The following is a 27278-nucleotide window of genomic DNA, read 5'->3' as shown; positions in this document are numbered from 1 at the left end:
AATTCCAAAACCGTTTTACTCACCTGTAACTTAACACTTTGTTTTTTCCATATGACAGAAAGATGTGTTTTTTAATTAAAAATATGTGCTGAACTGTCTATTACTGCACTGAAAATAACTTATTGCTTGCACAAGCGGTAACTTGCTTAGAAATGTTCTGTTTTGTGAAAACTTTGTTAGGAGTGTGTTTCATACCAAACTAGAATTGTAATCTAAAATTAATTGAAAAGAAATTACCAGAATTTTGAAGTTTACAAGTAGTTTTCTGCACTGAAAACATAATCTGAATGATCCTAAGAACCCAGTATTCACTGTATTACTAAAAGTAACATTGTATGAAGAGTTTAACTTACCTGCTAGTAAGTAAATCTTGGTTCTGGAAATAAAATAACAACTTAAATAATAACTTTTTATACAAAGAATTGGTCTGGATTCAGTCTTTGAGTGTGTGACATCATTTCTTGTCTGAGTGTGTACAACAAATAATTAACACTAGACTCCTGATAAACCAAACGGTAAACATCGTTTACAACGATGTTTTCACAACGCGGTACCTTTACACCGCGGCTGTGACAACGCAAGTCGTTACCACGACTTGCGCTGGAGGGCGCTCAAGGTCTAAAAATAGTTAATTTACTATCCTAACACCTTCCCTAGGGTCCACGGGGACTGGTGTTAGAATAGTAAATTAAACTATTCGAAATCCGCGCCCCCCCAACGCAAGTCGTGGTAACGACTTGCGTTGTCACGGCCGCGTTGTAAAGGTATGCGTTGTGACGGTACGCGTTGTACCGTCATATATCCAAACCAAACTGCTCAACCACACTATCACAAAAGAGAGTAAGGTATTATCTACATTAGTCTCTGCTATACCTCTGGGGGTCCATTGTACTCTGAGCACTCTATATCTTACTTTGGTGTAGTATGTACACAGCCAGCTTCCTACATCTTGGTTTTGCTCCTATGTGGTAAGTGTTTCAAGGATTCCAAGCGCAGAAGGGGTGTTCTGTGGAATCTTGTGTCCTGGAAGGGGTATTTGGCGGAGGACGAGTCCTGGGAGCAGTGTCAGGATGTGCATGCCCCTGCTGCTGTGCGCTCTTTTCATCGTAGGTTCCTCGCGAAGCCTGGCCCTAGGAGGCGCTAGGAGGGAGGGCCTATTGTGAGGACTGACCTAGCCGAACCTGCCTGAATACAGTTGAATACGTTTCCCATGATGCTGTGGGAAATGAAGTACTTAGGCGTGGACAGCGCATCGGAGGATGCGCGTAATTTTGTTGTTTCCTGGTTCCGGGTCGGCATTGAATGAATGCCGGAAACTTCGTTTTGGACATCGGGTGCTCCCCTGAGCCTGTTTCCTAGTTCTGGGGTCGCAGCTACGCGTTGCCGTCTTTTGTGATTCTTCTGTTCTGGCTTTTTGGCTTAACGGAACGCGGTGGCGATCGCAGCTACGCGTTGCCGTCTTTTGTGATTCTTCTGTTCTGGCTTTTTGGCTTAACGGAATGCGGGGGAGGTCGCAGCCTCGCGTTACCGGGTTAAAATTACTGAAGGAGGTTCTAGCAACATTGAAGGGAGCGTGGTGGTAGGATGCCATGCGTTGCCCTCGACTTTGGTTTTCTTGTACATATAAGAAGCTGGACGCAGTGGTTGCTGCCACGCGTTACAGTATTCTAGTAAACTGAATTACACTGGAAAGGGCTGGTTACATTGGTGTCTTGAATCAATTATCCTTTCCAACCTGGCTTTCATTTACGTTATTTTGGGAATCCTCCATTTTGAACAAACAAACCTTTTATTGGTTTGACTCTTTACATTAGGATGAATATACAATCCTGCTATATGTTTTCATGAGCCAACTAGAAAGGGAAAGGCCTATTCATCAGTGACCCTTACATCTATCTTGACAAAAAGCCTGTTTAGAGTCTATGGTATGTTTGTGGGTTGCAAGAGTGGTGACTGGGTATAACTGTTATAGTGTTGGAGAATTTCTCAATCCTTCTTTTGTGTATTTCAGATTGCTTGTAGAGTCATACAAAAGGTCTTAAGAGTAGATCATATCGGATACTAGTCCAATTGTTTTACAGGTATATGTGAGTTTAGTGAGATCTAATGAGTGTATGCACTGGTTATATTTCTTGTCTTTTGTTGTTTCAGGTCTCCCTCCCTGCTGTTCCTTCCCTTTCCTTTCCCTCGCCTGATGGTTTGACCACCGTGTGTGTGTGTGTGTGTGTGTGTGTGTGTGTGTGTGTGCGTGTGTATATATATATATTTAAATTTTTTAATTTTTCATTTAAAAAAGAACTTATAAAGCGCACGTACACTGAGTCAGTTTCATGGCGCTGGTGAGGTCCCTAAAGAAAAAAAAAAATAATAAAAGAGCTAGAGATGATAGGATAGCTAAGTGCCAAAAGCCTGCTGGAATAAAAATGTTTTTAGTGACCTCCGGAACTCCATGTAGGAGGAAGAGAGTCTTAAGGACAGTGGGAGGCCATTCCAGAAGGTGGGAGCGAGCACAGCAAACTTCTGCCCTCCTGCCCGCTTCTTTTTGAACCGGGGCGTTGTTAGTAAGGCTAAGCTAGAGGAGCGGAGGTCTCTAGAAGGAACATAGAGAGAAATAGCCGAATTAATGAAGGCTGGGGCTGTACCCGCTCGTGCTTGAAAAGTCAAACACCCCAACTTAAACCTGGCTCGTTCTTTTATAGGGAGCCAATGTAAGCTCTTGAGTAGGGGAGTCGAGTGATGGGACTTAGACAGGCCAAAAACCAGGCGGGCCGCCTGGTTTTGTATTAACTGTAGGCGCTGCAAGGCATATGCAGGGGCTCCATTGTAAATGATGTTTCCATAGTCAATCTTTGACAGGACCATGGCCATCAGAATTAGCTTTAGAGCAGAAGTGGAAAAAAACCTGGCAATTTTCCGGATGAGTCGAAGTGTAAAGAAACAAGAAGAAACCACCGAATTAATGTGTGAATGAAGGGTTAATTGGTTGTTGAGAATGATCCCATATGGGCACCACGTGGTGTTCAGGAGCCTAATCACTGCATGTAGGTTCCTGCAGCGGTGTCTGCAAAACCCGGTTGGGACAGGATTTGGGACCTGCGTCTTCCATAGCCTGGGACAGTGAGAAGAAATGGGCGTGACAACTAACTCGGAAAGGAGTGGACTACCGAGTACTTAACCAGGCTCCCAGGTGTATGTTCAGCGTGGACAGTGAAACCGGCACTGAAGAAAGGCGAATGCCTGAAACGCGTCTGCCTAGCGTTTCGCTGCTGTAATTATCGTTGTTGCGCGCAGATGGAATTTGGCAAAATTAAAGTCTATTTACCACACCGAGCATGTGTCGGCCCCTTCTGCCTTTTGAAGTGGACTGGTCTGGTAATGTCTGGAGGTGGACCCTTACTTGCATCAACCAAATTCTGCGGAGCACAGCCTGACAGCTCTCTTATGTTGGAAAGTGTCCCTTTTTGCATGGTTACCCCCTAACATTTTACCAGATACCTGGTGCCAAATTGACTGAGTGCATGCTGGGAGCCTGCTAACCTGGCCCCAGCACCTGTGTTCTTTCCCACAACTGTACCTTTGTTATCCACAATTGGCACACATTTAGGCCACCTATAAGTCCCTTGAAATAGTACCCCTGGTACCAAGGACCTTGTGACCCAAGAGGGCCTCTGAGGGCTGCAGCATGTATTGTGCCACCCTCAGAGTCCCCTCACTCACATTAACACCCCCAACCTGCCATGGCAGACTGGATATTTTGGTGCAGACCAAACTGGAGAGTCGACATGGCACACATCCCTGTGTGCCATGTCCACCTACACTGACTGCGGCATGAGTAAGTCACCCCTCTAGCAGGCCTTACAGCCCTGAAGGCAGGATGAACCATACTACTGGTGAGGGCATAGCTGCATGAGCACTATGCCCCTACAGTGTGTGTGCCATTCACCATCATTGAAAGTGCTTTGAAGCTATTTTGAGTACATTGGGTTGGGAGTTGTTCAAACACAAGCACCACAGCTCCATTGTGGCTTTACTGAAGTCTGGGAAGTTTGGTATCAAATTTCCCAGCACATTAAACCCACGCTGATGTCAGTGTGGGATTTAATGAAAAATGCACACAGAGGGCATCTTAGAGATGCCCCCTGAAAAAACGACCAGCTCTGGTGTGGTTCCTGACTGGCTGCAGGTGTCTGGACCCCTGGGAGGAGAGCCCTCCGCTCTCTGGGTCCAGGAACAAGGCACATCCTGGGCAAAGATGTCATGCCTTCTCCCCCAGGATGGGCAGGGTCCTCGGAGAGGGAGCTTCAAAGACCTGCCCCCTTTTTAGGCTGCTCCAGCCTATAACTGCTATTAGCAACTGACTCCTACCGGTGTTGACTCCCATTTTGGACGCAACAACTGCCGAATACCATTCTAAGCCCAAGACCCCAGTTCTGGCCGGATCTGTGAGGCCTCACCACTCTGCACCCGATGCCCACAACCCGAGTAGACCAACATCTCATCAAGATCCGCCCAGAAATCCTGACCTGTGATCCAATGTTGGACAACCTAAACTGACCTTCTCCTCAACGCATTCATCCTCATTCCAAAAAGTCCCTCCAACCGGAACCTGTGAGAAGAACCCGACACAAAAGGACACTCTTGCATCCGCAGCTCCTGTGACCTGAGGTGCCCGACCAACTGTGTCCTGGTGTCCAGCAACTCTCCAACCTCATCCTCCAGTCATTGGTTCCCTTTGTCCAGTCTTTTGGGTCCAGCCGGCAGCCCTTTTCCGCAACCAACACTCTCCATTGAAATGCATTAAGTTCCTGACACCTACTAAGCACTGTGCGCCCAGCAGCCCCTGCGCTGCTGGTGGTGTGGATTTAGTGCTAACCAGGGAACCCCTTTGCCCTGATCTCAACCCTAGGAGCTTGGCTCCTTAGACCGAGTGGCCTGCCCGTGAGCAGTCCCCAACCAAGGTGCCCAATTGTCTAACACTGGCAAACTGCACTATGCACCCTGCCACCTTAGTGCCGCTGGTGGCATCCCTTGAGTGCCAACCTGAACCTTGGGGAACCTTGGTTCTACCCCCCAAAAACACCAATTCCAAAACCGTTTTACTCACCTGTAACTTAACACTTTGTTTTTTCCATATGACAGAAAGATGTGTTTTTTCATTAAAAATCTGTGCTGAACTGTCTATTACTGCACTGAAAATAACTTATTGCTTGCATAAGCGGTAACTTGCTTAGAAATGTTCTGTTTTGTGAAAACTTTGTTAGGAGTGTGTTTCATACCAAACTAGAATTGTAATCTAAAATTAATTGAAAAGAAATTACCAGAATTTTGAAGTTTACAAGTAGTTTTCTGCACTGAAAACATAATCTGAATGATCCTAAGAACCCAGTATTCACTGTATTACTAAAAGTAACATTGTATGAAGAGTTTAACTTACCTGCTAGTAAGTAAATCTTGGTTCTGGAAATAAAATAACAACTTAAATAATAACTTTTTATACAAAGAATTGGTCTGGATTCAGTCTTTGAGTGTGTGACATCATTTTTTGTCTGAGTGTGTACAACAAATAATTAACACTAGACTCCTGATAAACCAAACTGCTCAACCACACTATCACAAAAGAGGGTAAGGTATTATCTACATTAGTCTCTGCTATACCTCTGGGGGTCCATTGTACTCTCAGCACTCTATACCTTACTTTGGTGTAGTATGTACACAGCCAGCTTCCTACATCTGGGTTTTGCTCCTATGTGGTAAGTGTTTCCTTGTCATGTGTGATGACCACTGAGATGTGGTTATTGTTGCATCCTATTGAGGTGGACAGGACCGCCGACTGGAGGTCATCGGTCCCATTTACGATTTGTAGTGGCTGCATCCAAACTGTGGAATCAGATTCCTTCTCAGATCAAGGAACATACCTCGCTGTTTTCCTTTCGAAAACATCTCAAGACATGGCTTTTTAACCAGTAACATCTTCTCACAACCATGTAATCTGTACACACTAGCGCCGAGACACCGCAAGGTATTTGCGCGCTCTAGAAATTTTAAAAATAAATAAATAAATAAATAAATAAATTTATGAGATGATGTCGGGCAGACGTAAGTCCACCTGACATCGTGATCGGGCCCCTAAGTCTGGTGGGTCCAGAAAGGGAATACCATCCAGACCTCATTGGTTGGTATTTAAATGCTCCCCAGGCTGGTGCTCTACAGCTGGGAATGCAGGGCCCTCTAGAGAATGAGTTTATGAATGTTAGTTCTGTGGCCTAAAGATGATTATAAAAGACAAAGTCACAAGGTACATGCTTGAAAATTCTTTATTCATGATGGCCTGAAAATGCTTACTTTCAAAGTATTTTGCACCCTGAGATTAACCAATGCTTCATTCAAAGATGTTAATGTCATGCCTTTATTCTAGGGGTTGGTAATGCTGACAGAAAGTCTTATTCCTGATGGGCTGTAATGTTTCTTACTGATAATGTAAGCACCTTATTGCAATGCCTGGTTACTTATAAGTGCAGGAGTAGATGTCATATTTTATCATTGATAATGCAGTGATGTCATTCCTTATTACTGGTAAGGTGGGCACACGCATGATTATTCTTAGTGCAGTGGGATTATGGTTAAATCAGTGATGAAACTAAGTACCACCACAACATGTGGTTTCAATCTCGAAATGGGTAGGGGTGGGAGGAAGGGAGGAACTCTCTGAGTTTCACTCTGCTGAATTTCAGAGAGTTACATAAAAACTCAGTGAGATTCTGAAGCGTTCTGCAGAAATCAGTACATTACTCCACTTGTGCTGAATTTTAACATCGGGAGCTAGCTCCCCATTGCAAAATTAGCATGAAGGACACTACACGGCCGGAATGACCCACTTTTTTGTTGCCATTCGAGTCAATTTTCTTCTTGAGTGACAGCTTTCTCAACACAAACGGTCGTGTCTGCCATGACTGCCTGTATTGAAAAAATATTTTCGTGCTGTTGTAGTGCCTGAAAATCACGATAGGGGTCGCCAATTCTCGCTTATATGTGCCAACTTAATGCTGGCAAGCTGCGTGTGAGAAAAAACTCCTCCACGCAGCAGTTGATGGAGTTTTTCTGGAACTCCGCATATAGTGGGCAAAACTCAGCTAACTCCGCTAGCAGAGCGAAATGTATTGGCCACCTCTAGAAATGGGACAACACTGACCTAATGCAAACTGACACCACCATATATATTCAAATACTGTACTGTACATTAAAGGGTTGTCATGTAAATTTTGAGGTCATGACCCTTTAGGGGTCAAATATAATGTTGAGAAAGGAATTTCCACCAGCCTTATGAATATATATAAATTACTATGTAATATTGAGTAGTGTGTGCATTTGTGTAATAAATGTACTTTAAAGAAAAAGCACAGACTGGACAATCATTTATTGAGTGTTATTAGTGCATGCCAGTGAATGGTGATTACCTATCCACACGACCTCCCTTGAGTAGGCTTTGGACTGCTCTGCTCCTCTAGCCTGAAAGAGTCAATCGCTACAATGGAATTTTTAGTTTCCAGTGGACCTATTACTTGTACAGAATACACATCTAATGGCCCATTCCTCACACATAGAAAGAGAAAATAACAAGGAAAAAAAAAGATTTTTCAATTTGTTATACTGTCCTCTGGGAAGTGGAGCGATTTCAAGTAATCCTAGGTTTACAAACCTTTTAAATCTAGGATTGTGTGAAATTCATGGGTGGATGCATGGGAACGCCTATGTCCTACCTATGGAATGCCTCGCAGAACGAAATTCAACACAAAGCAGCGCAATCTACTGCATTGCTTTACATTTCTATGCAAAGCTATTCAAGGCAGCACAAATCACCTCCTACGTGGCTTTGTAAATATCTACCAGCGTTGTGCATCGTTGCTGCACCACAAAATTGGAGCAACCACAACGGAAAATGTTAGTAAATCTGGCCATGGGTGTCAGCCAACACATTTTGAATATTCATGTAGGGACTTACAGCAAGTCTTCGGTAAAGTTCAAACTCCCTCCCACCAGCCCTGGCATGGATGCCCCTTCCCCAAGAGGTGTCACCCTGGAAAGAGTGAGTAGAGCAGGGGCAAACAACTTGTCTTGTGTATACACAACATGGGTTTTATAAGTGTCATTTACTTATGCTTCAGCTAATGCTCATTGCCCAACTACCCCACGACTCTGCTGAAAGCAAGCTTTGTCTAAACTAGTATTAATATTTGAGCTCTCCATGCAATAGCTTCAATATATACATATATTCATTTGCCCAGATTTTGAATGTGGTGCTCTCTTGTAAATGGAGCTCCAATTGGTATGCTACCCCCAGGTATGGTAGCTTTACCCTTTTCTCTGCATCCATCCCAACTCTTTTTTCTCTGCACTCTTCCCCAGTTCCATTACGCCCCCTTCTACTTGCTTCCCAACCTAACTGCGAGAGGCACTCCATCTCCTACTTTCTCAAACCCTTCCGGTTCCATTACATCTGGCTCCTTTTCAACTCAATCCACTTTATCATGGCCTCTGTTGTTCCCCCTGTCACCGTCAAGGAACTTCCCCCAAAAATCCCACAATCCTCTCTGGAACCTCTCAAACTCCACTCTCTCCCATTGCCTCCTACCCCTCCTCATTCCTTCCATCATATTCCCTCCCATCAATACACTTAATCTCCTTTCTTTGTCCTGATCATTCTACTAACTTCCTCTATGCTCATAGTCTGCACCCACACTTCTCTTCTTCTCACTCGCCAATCTCTTAGGTTTCTTGGCCCTTGCCCATCTCCTCTCATCTGCTCTGCCTCTAGAGAATTGTCTTTGTTCCAGCCCTTCTCAGATCTTTTTGGGCTAATAGTGGTGACCCTCCTTGGCCCTGCAAGTCTTTGTTCCTCATCAGATCCAGCCCTGAAGATGACCACTGTTACTCCCCTCCCACTATGTCTATTGCTACCTTTGCCCTCACTTGGGGTCTTCTCTCACTATTTTAACTCTCCCAACTACTTGTTCCTTATTCACTTGCAATTTAAATCCTTTTCTACTATTTCTTCTTGTTTATCTTCCTTTCTTGCCACACACTATTAAGAACTGACAGGGTACTATTGAAGGTTTGTTCAAAATGATGGGACCATTGTGGGGCCCTAACATAACTCACTTCTAAAAAGAGGCCCAAGAAGGTGGACTGGACCCCAGAGTGTCAGAAGGCCTTTGACACTCTGAAAGCTGCCATGTGTTCAGCAGCAGTGCTGCTAGCCCCTGACTACACAAAGGAATTTGAAGTTCAGATAGATGTTTCAGAGCAAGGGATTGGGGCAGTGTTGCCACAGCTAAATGAAGAGGTCCTTGATCAGCCAGTTGCCTTTATTAGCAGGAGGCTTCTTCCCAGGGAGCATAGGTGGAGTGCCATTGAGAGGGAGACTTTTGCTGTGGTTTGGTCCCTGAAAAAGTTGAGACCGTATTTGTTTGGGACTCACTTTGTTGTTCAAACTGACCATAGGCCTCTCAGATGGCTCACGCAGATGAGAGGGGAGCATCCCAAGCTGTTAAGGTGGTCCATTTTCCTACAGAGGATGGACTTTACAGTGGAACACAGACCTGGGGTTGCCCATGCAAATGCGGATGGACTTCCCAGGTTTTCCCACTTAGCAGATGAGGACTACCAGGGTGTAGGTTAGTAACCCATCACTTTTCGTTTGGGGGGGCTATGTTGCAAAGTCATCCTGTGCCCTGGGCACCCCCCAACTTTTTGCTGAATGGTACTGGTGGTAACTGACTCTGACTGACCCTGGGTTATGCCTAACCAGACCGAGGGCCAGTGCTATGCTAGAAGACACACATTTAGAATACAGTGAAAACACCTACATACACTAGGGTAACCTATGGTATGGGATACCCCTGTGATTGGCATGACCTACCTCCTAGGGCCCTGGTGCATATTAGGGCAGGGGGATTGAAACTACCTATCAGCCTCCAGTATAAATAGGTCATGGCAGTTTAGAGGCCAGCAGCTCTTTTGCACTTGCATGTGTGCACTGCTGAAGCCTGTGGTCAGTTTTAAAATTAGGCCTGGGTGGCGGGACTGCTTTTAAAAAGTAAATTGTGCTCAAACTCGACTTTGGGGTTTAGGGCACTTAAAAATGGATAACTCCCAATGTTTTGGCATATTAGAAACCCCTTGGGTCTTCCCTAATTGTTCCAGGGGTGGGGTGTCAGGTGGATCACTGAAAGAATATCGACTACCAAAATATCGACTACCCAAAATATCGAGGAAAAAATATCTACAGCAAAAATATCGAGTTTGTATGTACAAACAGGTAAGTACAAAAATATCGAGTACAAAATATCGTTTACAAAAATATAGTTGTAAAAAATATCGTATTTACTAAAAACAGTGTTAAATTAAATAATATTAATAATTAATTACTAAAATATACTTAAAATTACTTAAATTAACTTATAATAATTAAATAATTAATGAAAGTTAAATAAATATTTTTTTATTTCATATTTATTAAACATATATATATAGTAATAAAATATAATAAAATAATACCCAAAAACTGAAAACTGACCCTGAACCCTAAAAATACCCCTTTACCCAAAAACTGAAAACTGACCCTGAACCCTAAAAATACCCCTTTACCCAAAAACTGAAAACTGACCCTGAACCCTAAAAATACCCCTTTACCCAAAAACTGAAAACTGACCCTGAACCCTAAAACTACCCCTTTACCCAAAAACTGAAAACTGACCCTGAACCCTAAAAATACCCCTTTACCCAAAAACTGAAAACTGACCCTGAACCCTAAAAATACCCCTTTACCCAAAAACCCAAAACTGACCCTGAACCCTAAAAATACCCCTTTACCCAAAAACCCAAAACTGACCCTGAACCCTAAAAATAAAAACGATATTACTTCACTTACCTTAAAAACGATATTACTTCACTTACCTTAAAAACGATATTTTGGCTGTCGATATTCTGTCCAGTCGATATTTTCTCCAAACGATATTTTGGAGTCGATATTATGTCCAAACGATATTTTGGAGTCGATATTATGTCTGTGTAGCGTGTCGGGTATTTATAAGGTAGACCCTTATAAATTGAGCCTTATATGCCCTGGGTTAAGTGACATTTCACATTTCACTCCCCACATTGTGCTAAAGTGCTGCCCAAATTCGAAATTGATGCCAGGAGCACTGTGGAGGGAGGTTCTGCAATATTTCTATAGATTCAGAACCCCCAAAGCCTCCCCTAGTTGTTCCAGGGCGTGGAGGTCCTGTAGATATATGCAAAGTACTTAGAAAATATGTTTTTGTAAGTCCTGGTGCTGGGAAAATGGCCCAAGTCATTTTTCCCATTGCATATCCACTGGCACATAGGTTAACATAGCAGGAAATTATTAATTAATAATTCTTGATAGGAGAGGCTAGAAGTGCCTTTCAAAGACTTCCCTGAATGGTATTAATAAACTCAAGCATATGACATGGTTGAATTTCTCCTAAGGTGTACATGCAAGAAGTTATAAGACTATCACCTAGATTCATCAAAGTCCCGTTTTGCGAGTCTGTAATAGCGATTCATAAGGAATCGCTATTAAGGACTTGCAAAACGGGATTCATGCAGGAATTGCAAAAAATATTGCGATTCCTACATCTTCCTTATTTGCGATTAGCAAATTGCTAATCGCAAATAAGGAATAACTCCCCATTCATTCCTATGGGCCTAAAGGCCCATAGGAATGAATGGGGAGTTATTCCTTATTTGCGATTAGCAATTTGCTAATCGTAAATAAGGATGCGATTTCAAGGGTGCCAGGGGTGTCCAAAGGACACCCTGTAGCACCCCTGAACAGCAAATGTAGCCAGATGTTGCGCACACACATGTCCAAAGGACATGTGTGTGTGTAACATACCACTCAGAAAAATGCACTAAAGTGCATTTTTCTGAGTTTTGAGTTCAGGGAAGCCTTTCAAAGACTTCCCTGAATGGTATTAATAAACTCAAGCATATGATATGATTGAATTTCTCCTAAGGTGTACATGCAAGAAGTTATAAGACTATCACCTAGATTCATCAAAGTCCCGTTTTGCGAGTCTGTAATAGCGATTCATAAGGAATCGCTATTAAGGACTTGCAAAACGGGATTCATGCAGGAATTGCAAAAAATATTGCGATTCCTACATCTTCCTTATTTGCGATTAGCAAATTGCTAATCGCAAATAAGGAATAACTCCCCATCTCAAATAGAGATTCCTTAAATGCAATTCCTCGCAAATATGCGAGTTCGCAATTAGCGATTTTTGCATTTGGGATCATGAATCCAAAATGCAAATATTGCACTCGCAAAGGGCCAGATTCTCAGAATCTGGCCCTTTGCGAGCCGTTTTCGGCTTGATGAATCTAGCTGTTACTTTCTTGTTTGTAAGTCCAGAATCAGCCTTCCAGTGGTCTGTCTTGATTGGTCAGAGTTAAGTGGGTTAGCCAGGCTGCCTTGAAGATGTGATAAAGAGCCCCTGTGGTTAACCAGTTCTGCTGGGAGGGCAGAGTGCTGCTACACAGGAATGCCAGAGCAGGGGGAGGATGTGTAACCATGGTCTTCAAAGAGAAGAGGAGGCCTTAGTGTCATTTACACCTCCAAACTTTTCACCTCAGTCAGAACTAGGAATATGGAAGAAATGCACTGATGCAAGGGGAAGAGTTTATGAAAAGTAGCCATCCTAGGGGTGTGTTTAGGTAGCTCTTACCTCCTTGCTGAAAAATCAGCCAATATGAATGTGGAGGACTTGGTGCACTCTGAGACAAAATAATGCCACACTCACAAGGATGTGGTCATATTCTTGGGGAGTTGCCCTGCTCCCATTAGTCAGCAGTGACCTCCTGATTGACCCAGAGAACTTGGAATAAGTATCTGAGAGGGGCAGAGACTCTCAGATCTGCTGCTTGAAACTTAAGGAAGCAAGACGTTGCCATGCTGAGAAGTTGGGGTGCAAAGCTCTAAGGCATGTCCTCTGATGACTGCACCAGCTGAAACTACAGCCCTGTGGATTACCTTGCTGCAAAAGAACTAAAGAGTGGACTCCCTGCAAGCTACAGGTTAACAGAGATCACCTGGACCATCACCACCAAGGATCCTCAACCTGGAGAACACCAGTGGATTTGTAAGGGTTTTGTCCAAGTGAATTGTGGGAACTGATGTCCTCCACTTTCAAGGACCATCTTGGAGCTTCCGGACCCTTGGAGTGAGTTTGAGACACTTTGGGACCCCTTGAAGAACTTCAGGAAGAAGTTCAAGAAGTTTGGAGAACTTTGGAGCAACTTTGAAAAAAAGCTCCATAGAGGGACCGACTCAACCTGGACAGCCAAGCCGCCTGCCTTCAACCGCAAGCCGGCCAAGCCATCCAAGCTCGTCCCACTAAAAGCTCTGTAGGTCCCACTTCCAGAGTTTGACCGGGAGTAGAAGAAATCCAAGGCCGGCAAACCCTCACCGAATCTGGCCTGGTGAAGAACATTGAGGGACCGAACGAAGAAAAGGTGACTGGGAGCAACTGCAAAAACCAAGCTGCCTGCCTTCAACCGCGTGTCATCTGCGATCCTGGGTTTGCCCTGCTGAAACGCCCCGGAGGTTGGACTTCCATAGGTTTGGCCAGGAGCTCATCGCAAGGCAATCCAGCGAACCCTCACCGAATCCGGACTGGCTGAGAGCTTCGAGGGACCCCAGAAAGAAAAGCTTCAGAAAAGTTTTTAAGTCTGAAGGTAAAAACTGTGACCGGGACCTACCGCGAGTGGTAGCCACTCAGGATTCACTCGTGGTCGGCCTGAAACTTTGACTTTGAGCCGGTCTATTGCGACCGGATATCCCAATAAGGTGCTATATGTTTCTAAGTGCTATATAATGCTAAATCTTTGAAAATTCATATCTCCGGTTCACTACGTTGGATTTTTATTGTTTCAGCGTCATTTTAAAGATACATATATTTCCTAGTTCTTATAAATTGGTTTTGGATTTTTATTATGTGAAGTATCTTAAATATTTACTGAATTGGTGTTTTTAAATGCTTTAAATACCTGTTTTTGAAGTTAAGACTGTCCGCTTACAGCCAGGTTTCCAAGGGTTGAGCAGAGGAATAATTTACTAAGACCTATGCTAAGTCCTATCATGTGTTAGTGGCCTTATTGCCAGTGGCAGACCTACATTTGCCCCTACCAATAATCCACTTTCCAACAACCCCATATTGTAAATACGGCATTGTAAGGATTTTTGCCTCAGTCGCAAGTCATTTTTATGCCTCGTTGCTTTGCTGCAGTGAGAGATGCCATTTCTTGTAAATAAGGTCCTAAGTTATTATTCCTCTTTGGGCCTCCCCTGGGGAGGCATAGGTTTTTGACACATTCCCAGGTTTAAACGTCCTTGTAAATTTGGGAATGTGTTAAAATTGATGGGTGTTGCGTGTGAACGCCCACTGCAACACCGATGGAACGCGTCTTTGACACAGGTTAAGGCAACATAGCGATGTGCGCTGCTTTGCCTTACTCCATATCTATGAGGCCATGGAAAACCACACAAGGTGGCTTTGCGTGGACTCGTAGATGTGAATCTGCACTCTGCACTGGCGGTGCATCAAAAAAAGTGAAGAACCTGCCGCACAATGGACTTGTACATAATCCCCTAGTGTCTCCTGGGGATCCTTGCAGTGGCATAGGCAGCTTGCAAACTTCCCTGAGAAAAGTAATGGCCACCTCTATGTTGGCCTGTGATGCAGGACTGTCTGATATCCTCTTCATAGCATGCATTGCAGCGTGGAAAGTGAAATTTCCCACAGCATATCTGTATCACGATGTCATGTGTTGGCCTTGCAGCTTAAGTAATGAAATTACTTCTCCCCCATGTCTTTAAGTCTGTCCCTGAACTTGAATGGAAGGTGTGTAGGTAACGCAATCTTGAAGTAGATGAGAGCATCAGATGTTTATTGGAGATATGAGAGCCAAGAGATCTTCAGGATGAAGTGATTATTCAATCAACATTTGTACAGTGCAGCAATGTCCCCCCTAAGCATATCTGGATGCTGAGAGTGCTGTTTCCCCGTCAAAAAGCCAGGTCTTGAGTTTCTTTCTGAAGTCTGCCTGGGAGGTTGCTGTGCAGAGGTGATGGAGCAGGTCGTTCTAGGTCTTGGCAGCTATAAAGAAGAAGGAGGTCCCCAGCTGCAACTGTGGTGGATGGGCGGGGGGTGCTAGGGCAAGTGAGGTAGAGCGCAGGTGTCTTGCGGGCAGGTGGAAGTTCAGTCCTTTATCGTGTAGAGCTTTGTAAGAATGAGTGAGAATCTTGAACTGCATCTCTTCTGGATGAGAAGCCAGTAAAGTGGTTTGAGGTAGATACTAAGGAGGGGAAGTGCCAGAATTGATGCTTGGGGTACTCCTTGCAAAATATTGATAGGGCAGGAAAAGGAGTTGCCAATTTTGAACTCATTCAGGAGGCCAATAATAGTGGAATGGGTGACTGTGTCAAAGGTAGCACAGAGGTAAAGAATGTGATGTGCATTTTCAACAACCTGGAGCGAGGCAGTCTCATTACTACAGCCTGGTTTGAAACCTTAATGGAACTCATATAAGATTACTGTTGGAGATGCACTGTTTGTATTTCTACAATACTTTCAATGACCTTTGAGAGAAAAGGAAGATCTGAGACAGGCCGCAAGTTATTAAGGTCCCCATAATCAGCTGTAGGTTTCTTCAGTATCTTCAGAAACCACAATACTTCCAGCCAAATAGCAAGCAAACTTACTCAAGACAAATTGTGGCCCTGATCATCGTGCAATGGACACTGATGACACAATTAGTGACTTGGACATGCGCTGCACTCCAATACATACAATCCAACCTGGAAATTATTTTAAAGGACTAAATACAAATAGCTTGAGAAACAACCAGAAAGGTAAGACGCATTAAAAGGCACTACGCCCAGACTTTTTCAGACGTTCTCTGACAATCTGGGACTTTCTTTCCATTCAGTAATAAGGCATTTTATTCACAATCACTATTGTCTGTTAAAGCGTCACTTTTCCATGAAGAGACGTTTTTGGTCTGTCCTAACACCCTGGACTTAAAAAGCAGAGCAAGTTTTTCAAAACATACAACTTTATGAGCTAGTTGATGTATGAAGCTTAATATGTTAAAAGATACAATCTTAGGGCCCGATTGACAGAACTAACTTAAGACAAAATCCTAAACTTACTACCATTTTGGTATTCACAGAAGGCACTTACTCATTCTGGTATTCACAGAAGGCACTTACTCATTTCGGTATTCACAGAAGTTAGGAGTCCTAACTTTAGGACTCCTAGATGCCTTCTGTGAATACCAAAAGTCTTAAAGTTCGGATTTTTCTCAGTTTAGGAGTAGTAAAGTTAGGAGTCCTAACTTTAGGACTACTAAATGCCTTTTATGAATACCGAAAGTCTTAAAGTTAGGATTTTTCTCAGTTTAGGAGTAGTAAAGTTCAGACTCCTAACTTTAGGACTCCTAAACGGAGAAAAATCCTAACTTTAAGACTTTCGGTACTCACAGAAGGCTTTTAGGAGACATAAAGTTAGGACTCCTAACTTTACTACTTCTAAACTGAGAAAAATCCTAACTTTAAGACTTTCGGTATTCACAGGTCCAGGGAAGGATTTGAAGGCTTTCTTCAGATTTTCCTGAAAACCTACTGATTCTTCAAAGTGCCAGCAGTAAAAACAAGAATAGCCCAAGTGGATCTTTTTTCCTGACGTATACTGCTTTATTTTGGCTGAGATCCATGACACGCAGGCTTCTAGGACTATTTGGGATAAAAGTACAAGTAAAAAATGTCTATAGGGGAAGACCTTGATTCGTGCTATCACGTTTCATGCCACTTGTATATGACTGAGCAGGGTATCACAGTCACATTTGAAAGTTTGGAAAGTAGCAGAATTTTGAGATGTAGTAAAGCATCATTTTTTTGTTAATCCATTTTTTGGCATTTTTCCGATTAAGAGGATTGGATTTCTCTGAGGCAAAAATAAATGTTACGTCAGAAAAGTGCTGTTTCATAGCAAATGTGATTTTGAAAAACAAGTAAATGATAAGCAGCACTGTCCTCACAGAACTGAACAGTATAATCTCCCCAGAAGCAGTTGGCTTGGCCAGGTCGAATTACAAATCTTGAATAGGTGGTTCAAATGCAGAGAGTTATGTGTATGTGTGTTTAGTGTGTACTGAGAAGAGTGAGTGAGTATTATCTCCAGAATACTTCTTCATAATAAAGTTTGAAAGGTTCATAATTGTGTACGTTCAGTGTTTAATTTGTGAAATAAAGAGTGCTGGTTGCCGAAGCTCTGCTCAGAAGCCGGGGGCCGGTGTAATTAAACATCCGCACATGGAATACCAAGGCTGATAGTCTATAACAAGGGGCACAACTAGACCCGAAATTCGGGGGGGGGGGGCTAACACTCCTAGCCAGGGCTGGCCCTAGCACTGGTCGCACATGGTGCAAAAGTCTTTTTGGGCACCCCCTCCCCTATTTCCTTCTTCTTGAATTCCCTCACTACCACTCACCAATAATGCACCTCGTATTCCTATAGCACCTTTCTGACAAACTTTTCATTTCTTTATTGTGCTACTCATAGTTCACTCACACTCTGTTCTATGGTCTGCATGGTATATGTTCTTTGTAGCAGGCACATTAACCCTCTGTGCTGTGTGGGTGGCAGGAGTGCCCATGTGAGTGCACGGTGAGCAGTGCAACACTGTGAGAGTAGGGTAAGAGGAGTGACTGCAGGGTGGGTGAGGTGCCCATATGAATTTGGGTGCGGATGTAAGTGCAGTATGGGACGAATGAATGCAAGGTTAGTGATGGGCTTGTTTGAGTGAGATTGCAGTTTGAGCAGTGTGTGGGACAGGTGAGTGAAGTGTCACATGAGTGCAGGGTGAGTAGTGTGCTTGTGTGACTGCAGGGTGAGGTAAAGGGTGAACTGCACAAGCGCCTTGTGAGTACAAAGTGATCACTGTGAGTGCAGGGTGAGCTAATGAATGATGTGAGTGCATTGTGATAAGTGTGAGAACATTGTAATTGCTGAGAGTGCAGGGTGAGCGAGGAAGTGAAGGGTGAGAATGAGGAGTGACTTGTCTGAATGCAGGGTGCATTCCCAGGCACTTGAAGTAACACAGCATGTTATTAATGGCGGCGCAGGGTTTCAGATATAAGTTAAACTATTGCTAATATGGCATTAATCCTGTATCGAGGGTGGAGGAAATAAATACAGTGCTGATCCTACAGCAAACTTCCAGTCTTATGATTAGGGTTGCCAGCTCATTATTTTGATGTCCCAGATGGTACAAAAATGAAAGTCACCAAAATCGTATTTTCAGAACTTATCTGTGCTTATTTCGAACAGCAAATAGAAATAGACAGCACTTTTAACTGTGTTCTGGGGCTGCCTGAATGATCCATGACTCATAATTAAAGGGAACAAAGACAGAAAAGTCACATTATAAATGGATATACTTTTTTATTTATAACTGTCAAGAGAGGTCTTTGCAGGCTCTTTAAACAACACATGGCTGGCATTTTTTTGGCAACCCTACTTTATATTCCTTTTTACATAATGCATTCTCACACTACTGGAGCAAATGTTGAATACAAATGTAAGGAATAGGCAGAGTGGAAGCACAGAGGGTATTGCAACCAAAAAATAAACTAAGGCTCGGTAGCCAGTTTATAAAGGAATGTAAATATGCGAATGATCTTTAAAGATCTGTGAAAAACTTGGGGGGAGGGGGGACGTGGTCTATAGACTTGCATTTACTACGCGCGTGCTCCTCAGCGCTGTAACTGCCTTTTTAAAACGCTGCTTTGTTATTGCGCTTTGCGCTTTTATTCTTGGGCGTGTGTGGCTGTATTTGAGGGCCATCCAGGGGGCTCTTAAGCAGGGACTTACTTGCACCATAATTGTTATCTTCACCCGCATTTGCGGGGCTTAGTTAGTGTTAGGGCTTCATCTGGGCGCTGTGTGTGACTTTGGCCGCCATCTTAGGTGGGGGTGTTTTCGTTTGGGTCGACTTTAGGCGCCATCTTGCAGTGGGTCCAGTGGTTTTACTCCCAGGACTCCCGCGCACTGGAAGGTATTTAAACCACTCCCTTAACTATCTCTGTTAGACCACTTGCATTTACTACTCGCGTGCTCCTCAGCGCTGTAACTGCCTTTTTAAAATGCTGCTTCGTTATTGCGCTTTGCGCTTTTATTCTTGGGCGTGTGTGGCTGTATTTGAGGGGCATCCAGGGGGCTCTTAAGCAGGGACTTACTTGCACCATAATTGTTATCTTCACCCGCATTTGCGGAGCTTAGTTAGTGTTAGGGCTTCATCTGGGCGCTGTGTGTGACTTTGGCCGCCATCTTAGGTGGGGGTGTTTTCGTTTGGGCCGACTTTAGGCGCCATCTTGCAGTGGGTCCAGTGGTTTTACTCCCAGGACTCCCGCGTACTGGAAGGTATTTAAACCACTCCCTTAACTATCTCTGTTAGACCACTTGCATTTACTACGCGCGTGCTCCTCAGCGCTGTAACTGCCTTTTTAAAACGCTGCTTCGTTATTGCGCTTTGCGCTTTTATTCTTGGGCATGTGTGGCTGTATTTGAGGGGCATCCAGGGGGCTCTTAAGCAGGGACTTACTTGCACCATAATTGTTATCTTCACCCGCATTTGCGGGGCTTAGTTAGTGTTAGGGCTTCATCTGGGCGCTGTGTGTGACTTTGGCCGCCATCTTAGGTGGGGGTGTTTTCGTTTGGGCCGACTTTAGGCGCCATCTTGCAGTGGGTCCAGTGGTTTTACTCCCAGGACTCCCGCGTACCGGAAGGTATTTAAACCACTCCCTTAACTATCTCTGTTAGACCACTTGCATTTACTACGCGCGTGCTCCTCAGCGCTGTAACTGCCTTTTTAAAACGCTGCTTCGTTACTGCGCTTTGCGCTTTTATTCTTGGGCGTGTGTGGCTGTATTTGAGGGGCATCCAGGGGGCTCTTAAGCAGGGACTTACTTGCACCATAATTGTTATCTTCACCCGCATTTGCGGGGCTTAGTTAGTGTTAGGGCTTCATCTGGGCGCTGTGTGTGACTTTGGCCGCCATCTTAGGTGGGGGTGTTTTCGTTTGGGCCTACTTTAGGCGCCATCTTGCAGTGGGTCCAGTGGTTTTACTCCCAGGACTCCCGCGCGGGACACCATAAGTAGAGATGTCTAGGCAAGCGCGCAGCGTGGGCGCGCAGCGGGCTCGCCGGCGGGTCGCCGGAGATGCGCCAGAGGTAAGCCCGTTTGCGCCCGTTCGCGCTCTGGACGCGCCTAGCGCTAGAGACGCTGTTCCAGTACGCCTGACATACTCCAAGGAAGAACTCTGCCTGATGAACCAACTCCCCAGTGCGGGTGAATGCTTAGCCCCTCTACCGGCCCCCCTGGTGAGCGTTAACTGCGGTCTGTTGAATGTCCGCTCCCTCTGCAAACATCATGCAGAGACGGCTCTTCTTATTGACTCATTGCAGCTTGACATCATGTTTCTCACTGAAACCTGGACCAGGGCGGAGAGTAACGTAGAGTTGGGATGGGCTTGCCCGCCAGGGTACTCAATCAGGCATATCCCACGGCCCAATGGGAGAGGCGGTGGAGTGGGCTTTATCTTTAAAGACTCTCTCTCGCTCTCTCATCTGGAAGTCAAACCTGTTAAGGGCTTCGAGCTCATGGGCTTCTCTTTAAAAGATGTGAGTGGAACATTGGTCTTGGGGCTACTGTGTTATCGCCCTCCTACCAGCGTGACACCAACTGTGCAAGATATGATAGATCTAATTTATGATCTATCTAATACCCATGCTAGATTTCTAATTCTGGGCGATTTTAATCTCTGGCCCGGCGGTCCTTATGACCTTGCATACCGTGATCTGTACCAAGCTTGCAATAATTTGCATCTCACGCAGCATGTGTCCGCTCCGACTCATGTGAAAGGCCATGTCCTGGATATGATCTTTGCAGCGGAGCCGCTGGTCTCGATTAAGGAGGTCGCGGGCCAATGCTGGACAGATCATGCTTTAATCCACTTTTCTATCCTGTTACCTGCTGGATCGCTGAGTAACAGCGTGCACGTCAAGCCTAAACTCAGGAGACAATGGGCTCGGCTACTTACGGGCTCCAGTATACCCACATTACTGCCCAGAGTCTTTTCATTGGGTCAGAATGTGGAGGAGAGTTATTCAACTCTCTGTCATCAGCTCCTCGAATCGCTTGACAGGATGATTCCAATGCGCAAGGTGAAGGATAAACCGCAAAAAGTCACTCCCTGGTTTTCCAGTGACCTTCTTCAGCAGAGACTTCATTGTAAACAGGCGGAACGGGTCTGGAGAAGACACTATTCCGAAACAGATAGATTGGTCTATAAAAAAAAACCTCCAGGAGTATAAAACTCAGATCAGGTTGGCTAAAGCTAAGTTTCTCGAGGCCACTTTGGCTAAAGCTGGAAACAAGTCACAAACCTTGTTTAAGTTGGTTAAAAATCTTTCCAACCCAGCTTGTGTTACACCTGCCATCCCGGCCTCGCAGGAACTATGCGACTCATTAGCCTCGGATTTTGAGGAAAAAATTAATACCATCCTGGCAGGTCTTTCTGCCCCCAACTTGTCTAGCCACCCTGATTCCTGCCCCTTGGAACTAGTCAGCGGAGTAGCTCGGGAGGTGACTATGGAGGTAGCAGTACAACCTCGGCTGACCTGTTTTCCTACTCCTTCCCTGGAGGATTTCTGTCTGTTGGCGAATGGTGTGTCATCCAGTTCCCCGTTAGACCCCTTGCCACACAAGTTTTGGAAGGTTTTCCAGGTAGAACTCTTTCCTCCGCTTCATTCCATCTGCTGCCAGTCTTTGATCACGGCCATGGTCCCGGATAGCTGGAAATTGGCGGTGATTACCCCACTGCTAAAAAAAGTCACCTTGGACCCTTTATGTCCGACCAATTATAGGCCTATTTCACTCTTGCCTTTCTCAATAAAAATTTAGAGAAATTGGTCACTAGGGCCCTGTCCAGCTTCCTTGAATCCAACGATCTGTTGGACGTGGCCCAATTTGGCTTTAGGTCAGCCCACGGTACGGAGTCTGCCTTAGTGGCCGTTTTGGATGACCTGCGTTCGCGTGTCGACATGGGAGAAGCAGCGTTTTTGGTGCTGCTCGACATGTCGGCCGCGTTCGACACGGTCGACCATGCAGTTCTACTGGGTAGGCTCCGGTAGTCCCGGGTAACTGGTTTAGCCTTGGACTGGCTGGCATCGTACCTCTATAACAGGCGGCAATCTGTGGCTATGCCGCCGTTTCGTTCGGTGGTGAGAGATGTAAGACAGGGAGTACCGCAGGGCTCTGCAATCAGCCCGATCCTTTTCAACTTATACCTTCGCCCTCTAATAAGTCTGATTAAGTCATTCGGCATGTCTGTCATCAACTATGCCGATGACACTCAGCTTATTTTTTCCATCGAAGGGCAGGGATGCGGTCTCCCTAGAATCCTTTCACCACTGTATGTCGGCAGCCGCGGATTGGTTGCGTCAGAACTCGTTACAGTTTAACGGGGCAAAAACTGAAGTTCTCTATTGTTCGGCAGATCGTATGCCTCGCTCTCTGCCAGAGGGTCTTTGGCCTTCTTCCACCTTGGGCACTGTCACAGCGGCAGACTCAGTCCGTAACCTAGGTGTCCTGCTCGGGCCTAGTCTCCAGCTGGACGCCTTCGTTAATAAAACCACGGCGACCTGCATGCTGCTGGTATGCATGCTGCGGAAGATTCTTCCACTACTCCCTCACGCAGCAAGGACAGAAGCAGTGCGTAGTATCATCCTCAGTAGGTTAGACTACTGCAACGCACTGCTTCTGGGAGCCCCCAGTACTCTAATTATGAAGCTACAGCGGGTACAGAACATGGCAGCTAAGTTGGCGCTCTCGCGGCCTTGGTCTGCTTCGTCCTCTCTTGCCCTTTCGGACCTATTTATTTATTTATTTATTTATTTATTTATAGTCTTGTAACGCGCGAGAACACCTACACTGGTTACCGGTGCAAAAACGGATCTGTTTTAAATCAGCTTGCTTAGTCTTTAGAGCCTTGCATGGGCTGGGTCCCGTGGTGCTGCGAGGTCTCTTTTCCTGGTACTCTGCCGCCAGACTCTTGAGATCCTCCTCGGCCTTCTTGGTGACCGTCCCCAAGATAAAAAGGGCGAGGATGGGCGGGCGCTCATTCAGCTTTACGGCCGCCAAGCTCTGGAACTATCTACCTCTGGCACTTAGGTGTAAGCAGGATCTCCTGTCTTTTAGAAAGGACCTTAAAACTTACCTTTTTCCGAAGGCAGTGTAATTGTCATCTGTAGGAATGTCTGTGGTCAAAGCGCCAGGATACCCTTTGGGTGACAGTTGCGCTATATAAGTAGGCCTACATACATACATACATAACCCACTAGCAGACACTACCTGCCCCTGTTCCTCGCTGTTGAAGGTTCCTGCTTTCTTCCTTTGTGACGGTGTTGCCATCTTTCTCTTCCTCTGTCTTTCCAGTTTGTTCTTTTGCACTCAGGGGACATAAGTGCCAGTCCCTAAAAATAATCGCTGGTGGCCAGCAATAGCAAACAGCGGCTAAAATTAAATACTGTGTACATTTAGAGCCACTGGGCTTTCCACGGCTTGCTCACACACTCTACTTGAACCATTTGCACATGTACAACATTTGCAGAGTGCGTGCTACTGAAAGGTACTCTTCCTTGTGGTCACAAACTTACAAAAAACTGCCGAGGGTCTTGGAGCGAAAGCAGAACGACCCTGGAATGGTACTTTTTTAGCTTCTGCAAAATATCTCTTGCCCCATGTCCCTCGAACCAGTGTCGGACTGGGACAGAAAACGGGGACAAAAAAAAGTAGACCAGACTCCAAAATAAAAGTGGGCCCCATAAGTGAATTAGATAGCTAAAAAAGTGACCCATGTTTCTAATTTGGGACAGTTGAGAACTTGCAAAGACACATTTTATGAGTGTTTAGCATAGTTTGAAAGACAACATGCATGTGTGCATGCTGAAGGCAATGTCTGTTTTAATATCAGAGAAATGCAAAAACAACAGTTGATGGACAGAATGCAGAACAATGTCATACATTCACCCCAGTACAGAGATCTGGGCCTAAATCCATCGTTTTTTTGCTCACCACACCACCCCAATTCAGACATGGCCATATGTAAATCAGCCTTGACCCTGTGCCTCATGGGAACAGTCCAGCCTGAACTGCCAAGCCATGTCTTCCTTGGACCAGAATTAAGCATCCTAGGACCGGTTTCTGGCTATCAGCCGTCTTCAGCCAGGATAGCTTGACTCCAGTGGTGTGGAGAGCACGGGACTCACGTCTGAGCATACCCGTCCCACTCGGGGTGACAAATGCAAAAACAACAGTTGATGGACAGAATGCAGAACAATGTCATACATTCACCCCAGTACAGAGATCTGGGCCTAAATCCATCGTTTTTTTGCTCACCACACCACCCCAATTCAGACATGGCCATATGCAAATCAGCCTAGACCCTGTGCCTCATGGGAACAGTCCAGCCCGAACTGCCAAGCCATGTCTTCCTTGGACCGGAATCAAGCATCCTAGGACCGGTTTCTGGCTATCAGCCGTCTTCAGCCAGGATAGCTTGACTCCAGTGGTGTGGAGAGCACGGGACTCACATCTGAGCATACCCGTCCCACTCGGGGTGACAAATGCAAAAACAACAGTTGATGGACAGAATGCAGAACAATGTCATACATTCACCCCAGTACAGAGATCTGGGCCTAAATCCATCGTTTTTTTGCTCACCACACCACCCCAATTCAGACATGGCCATATGCAAATCAGCCTTGACCCTGTGCCTCATGGGAACAGTCCAGCCCGAACTGCCAAGCCATGTCTTCCTTGGACCGGAATCAAGCATCCTAGGAAGAACGGTGATGGATTAAACCCAGATCTTTTGACTGGGTGTGAGTGTTTGATTGATTCAGATGCTCCGTCCATCACCACCCCCTTTTGTACCGCTTTTGGATGCCATAAATGTGGCAGGGTATGCTCAGACGTGAGTCCCTTGCTCACTTTGCCACTGGATTCAAGCAAGTCGGGCTGAAGACGGCTGGAATGCCAGAAACTGGTCCTCGGAAGCTTGTTTCCGCTCCAGGGAAGACATGGCTTGGCAGTTCGGGCTGGACTGTTCCCATGAGGCACAGGTTCAGACTGATTTGCATATAGCCATGTCTGAACTGGGGTGGCAGAGGGGGCTAAAGAACGGTGATGGATTAAACCCAGATCTTTTGACTGGGTGTGAGTGTTTGATTGATTCAGATGCTCCGTCCATCACCACCCCCTTTTGTACCGCTTTTGGCCGCCATAAGTGTGGCATGGTATACTCAGACGTGAGTCCCTTGCTCACTTTGCCACTGGATTCAAGCAAGCCGGGCTGAAGACGGCTGGAATGCCAGAAACCGGTCCTCGGAAGCTTGTTTCCGGTCCAGGGAAGACATGGCTTGGCAGTTCGGGCTGGACTGTTCCCATGAGGCACAGGGTCAGACTGATGTGCATATAGCCATGTCTGAACTGGGGTGGCAGAGTGGGCTAAAGAACGGTGATGGATTAAACCCAGATCTTTTGACTGGGTGTGAGTGTTTGATTGAGTCAGATGCTCCGTCCATCACCACCCCCTTTTGTACCGTTAATATCAGAGAAAGCAACATTAAAAAACCAACCGACCAGACCATAAAACAGTCCCGCGCAGAACAGCCAGTGGGCACTACCTGATTGCCTCATAGACTAGCCTGATCCTGCCACAAACCCTACATATAATCATGAAACCCTCCAGCAAGTTTAACCTTCACCCCAATCTCCAGCGCCTCTCTTCGACCCCACCACCTGTTTCCCTTCTGAGCTTACCTTTGCTCCAGAAAGTCCTGCTGCTCCTTCAGCCTATCCCTCTCCAGCTTCACTCGGTTGTAATCACTGGTCAGCTGCTCCAGCTGTTCCCGCGTCTTTTTGAAGCGCTGCTGGTACACGCCGCCGCTCCCCTGGGCCTCCCTGGACTTCAGGATGTTGAGCTCCACCAGCAGCTGCGCGTTCTGCTGCTCCAGGCTGCGCACCTTGTCTATGAACGTGGCAAAGCGCTCGTTGAGCTGCTGCAGCTCGGCCTTCTCGCTGGAGCAGCGGTTCCAGAACTTCCAGTTTTCCTCCTGAGTGCCGGAAAACCTCAGTTCGTGGTAGGAGGGCAGCAACAGCTCTGAGCTGCGGGTGGACCAGTTGGCGGATATGCGGGAAGACTCGAGCTCCAAAGGTTTGTTCAGCATCTCAGTGGACTCCTCAAATTCTGCGCGAGAGAAGCTCGACGTGGCCACGTGGGCCTCCGTGGAACTCACGGTGCTCTCGCGAACGGAGGAAGTAACAACCTCTTTCTCAGAGGGCACTGAGCTGTGATGCAGGAAGGAACGGAACTTCTGAACAACAGACATGGTGCTGAAGGGTCGATCTGACAGGTCTTTTTGCTGCTCGGGTATTCTTAAGTGTACCAGCCAAGAGCCACAAAGATGTGAGGCAAGGCTCTCAGAGATACCAGGTGATTGACGTACCTAGTAATTGGGAGAGGGGTAGTTATATACTGAAGGAGAGCCACAAGTGTTTTCTCTTCTGGAGAAAGTGAGATCTTTTATACAGGGTGACGCCCAGCTTCAGGCACCATTGCAAAACCATAAGCTATTTTTTCACAGGACTACCTCGTTCTTTCATACAACAGCAGAGCTACTCCACCCAACGCCTATGGCAATGCATCCTATTCCTTCATATCAGCATCCTTCTTCTGCACGAAGCAGACCAAACCGGCCCTAGCTGCAGGCATTAGACCTGGTGTTCATCAGAAAATCATGTACAGCTCAGCACAAATATGGTGGGAAAACACACATTCCTAAATGACAAATGTATATTAAACACATTAAGCCTTGCAGCTGATGTAGCTATTTTTCAGAAATGTAAATCTTTACACAAATGAAAACACAAACTCTGGCTAACAGAGAAATTTTAGGCCTGCACCACATGAATAACCTCCCAAATTTCATGTCTCAGTAGAATAAAGTTTGAACGTGCTTCATGAGCAAGGACAGTGACCTTCGCACTGTTCTCACTAATTTAAGGATGTGCTGGCAGAATCACACAGAATGTAACAATATTTGTTCCAGCACAGGTAGTGCCCCAAAGAAG

General features: G+C 45.5%; 1 protein-coding gene across 1 annotated transcript in view; it reads right to left on the bottom strand.

Moving 5' to 3' along the window:
* The window catches only part of LOC144833745 (uncharacterized), a 423204-nt gene extending 396537 nt beyond the window's left edge, over positions 1-26667 (bottom strand). Inside the window, exon 1 of the mRNA XM_078689185.1 lies at positions 25968-26667. Within this exon, the coding sequence (XP_078545311.1) occupies positions 25968-26536 (569 nt within the window). The 5' untranslated portion in view covers positions 26537-26667. The remainder of the gene's footprint in view (positions 1-25967) is intronic.
* Between the last annotated feature and the right edge of the window lie 611 nt (positions 26668-27278).

This window comes from Lissotriton helveticus, chromosome 1_1, assembly GCF_964261635.1.
Source record: "Lissotriton helveticus chromosome 1_1, aLisHel1.1, whole genome shotgun sequence".
NCBI classification, from domain to species: Eukaryota; Metazoa; Chordata; class Amphibia; order Caudata; family Salamandridae; genus Lissotriton; species Lissotriton helveticus.
The sequence above is the reverse complement of the archived record's forward strand: the minus strand, read 5'-3'. Positions and strand labels throughout refer to the sequence as shown.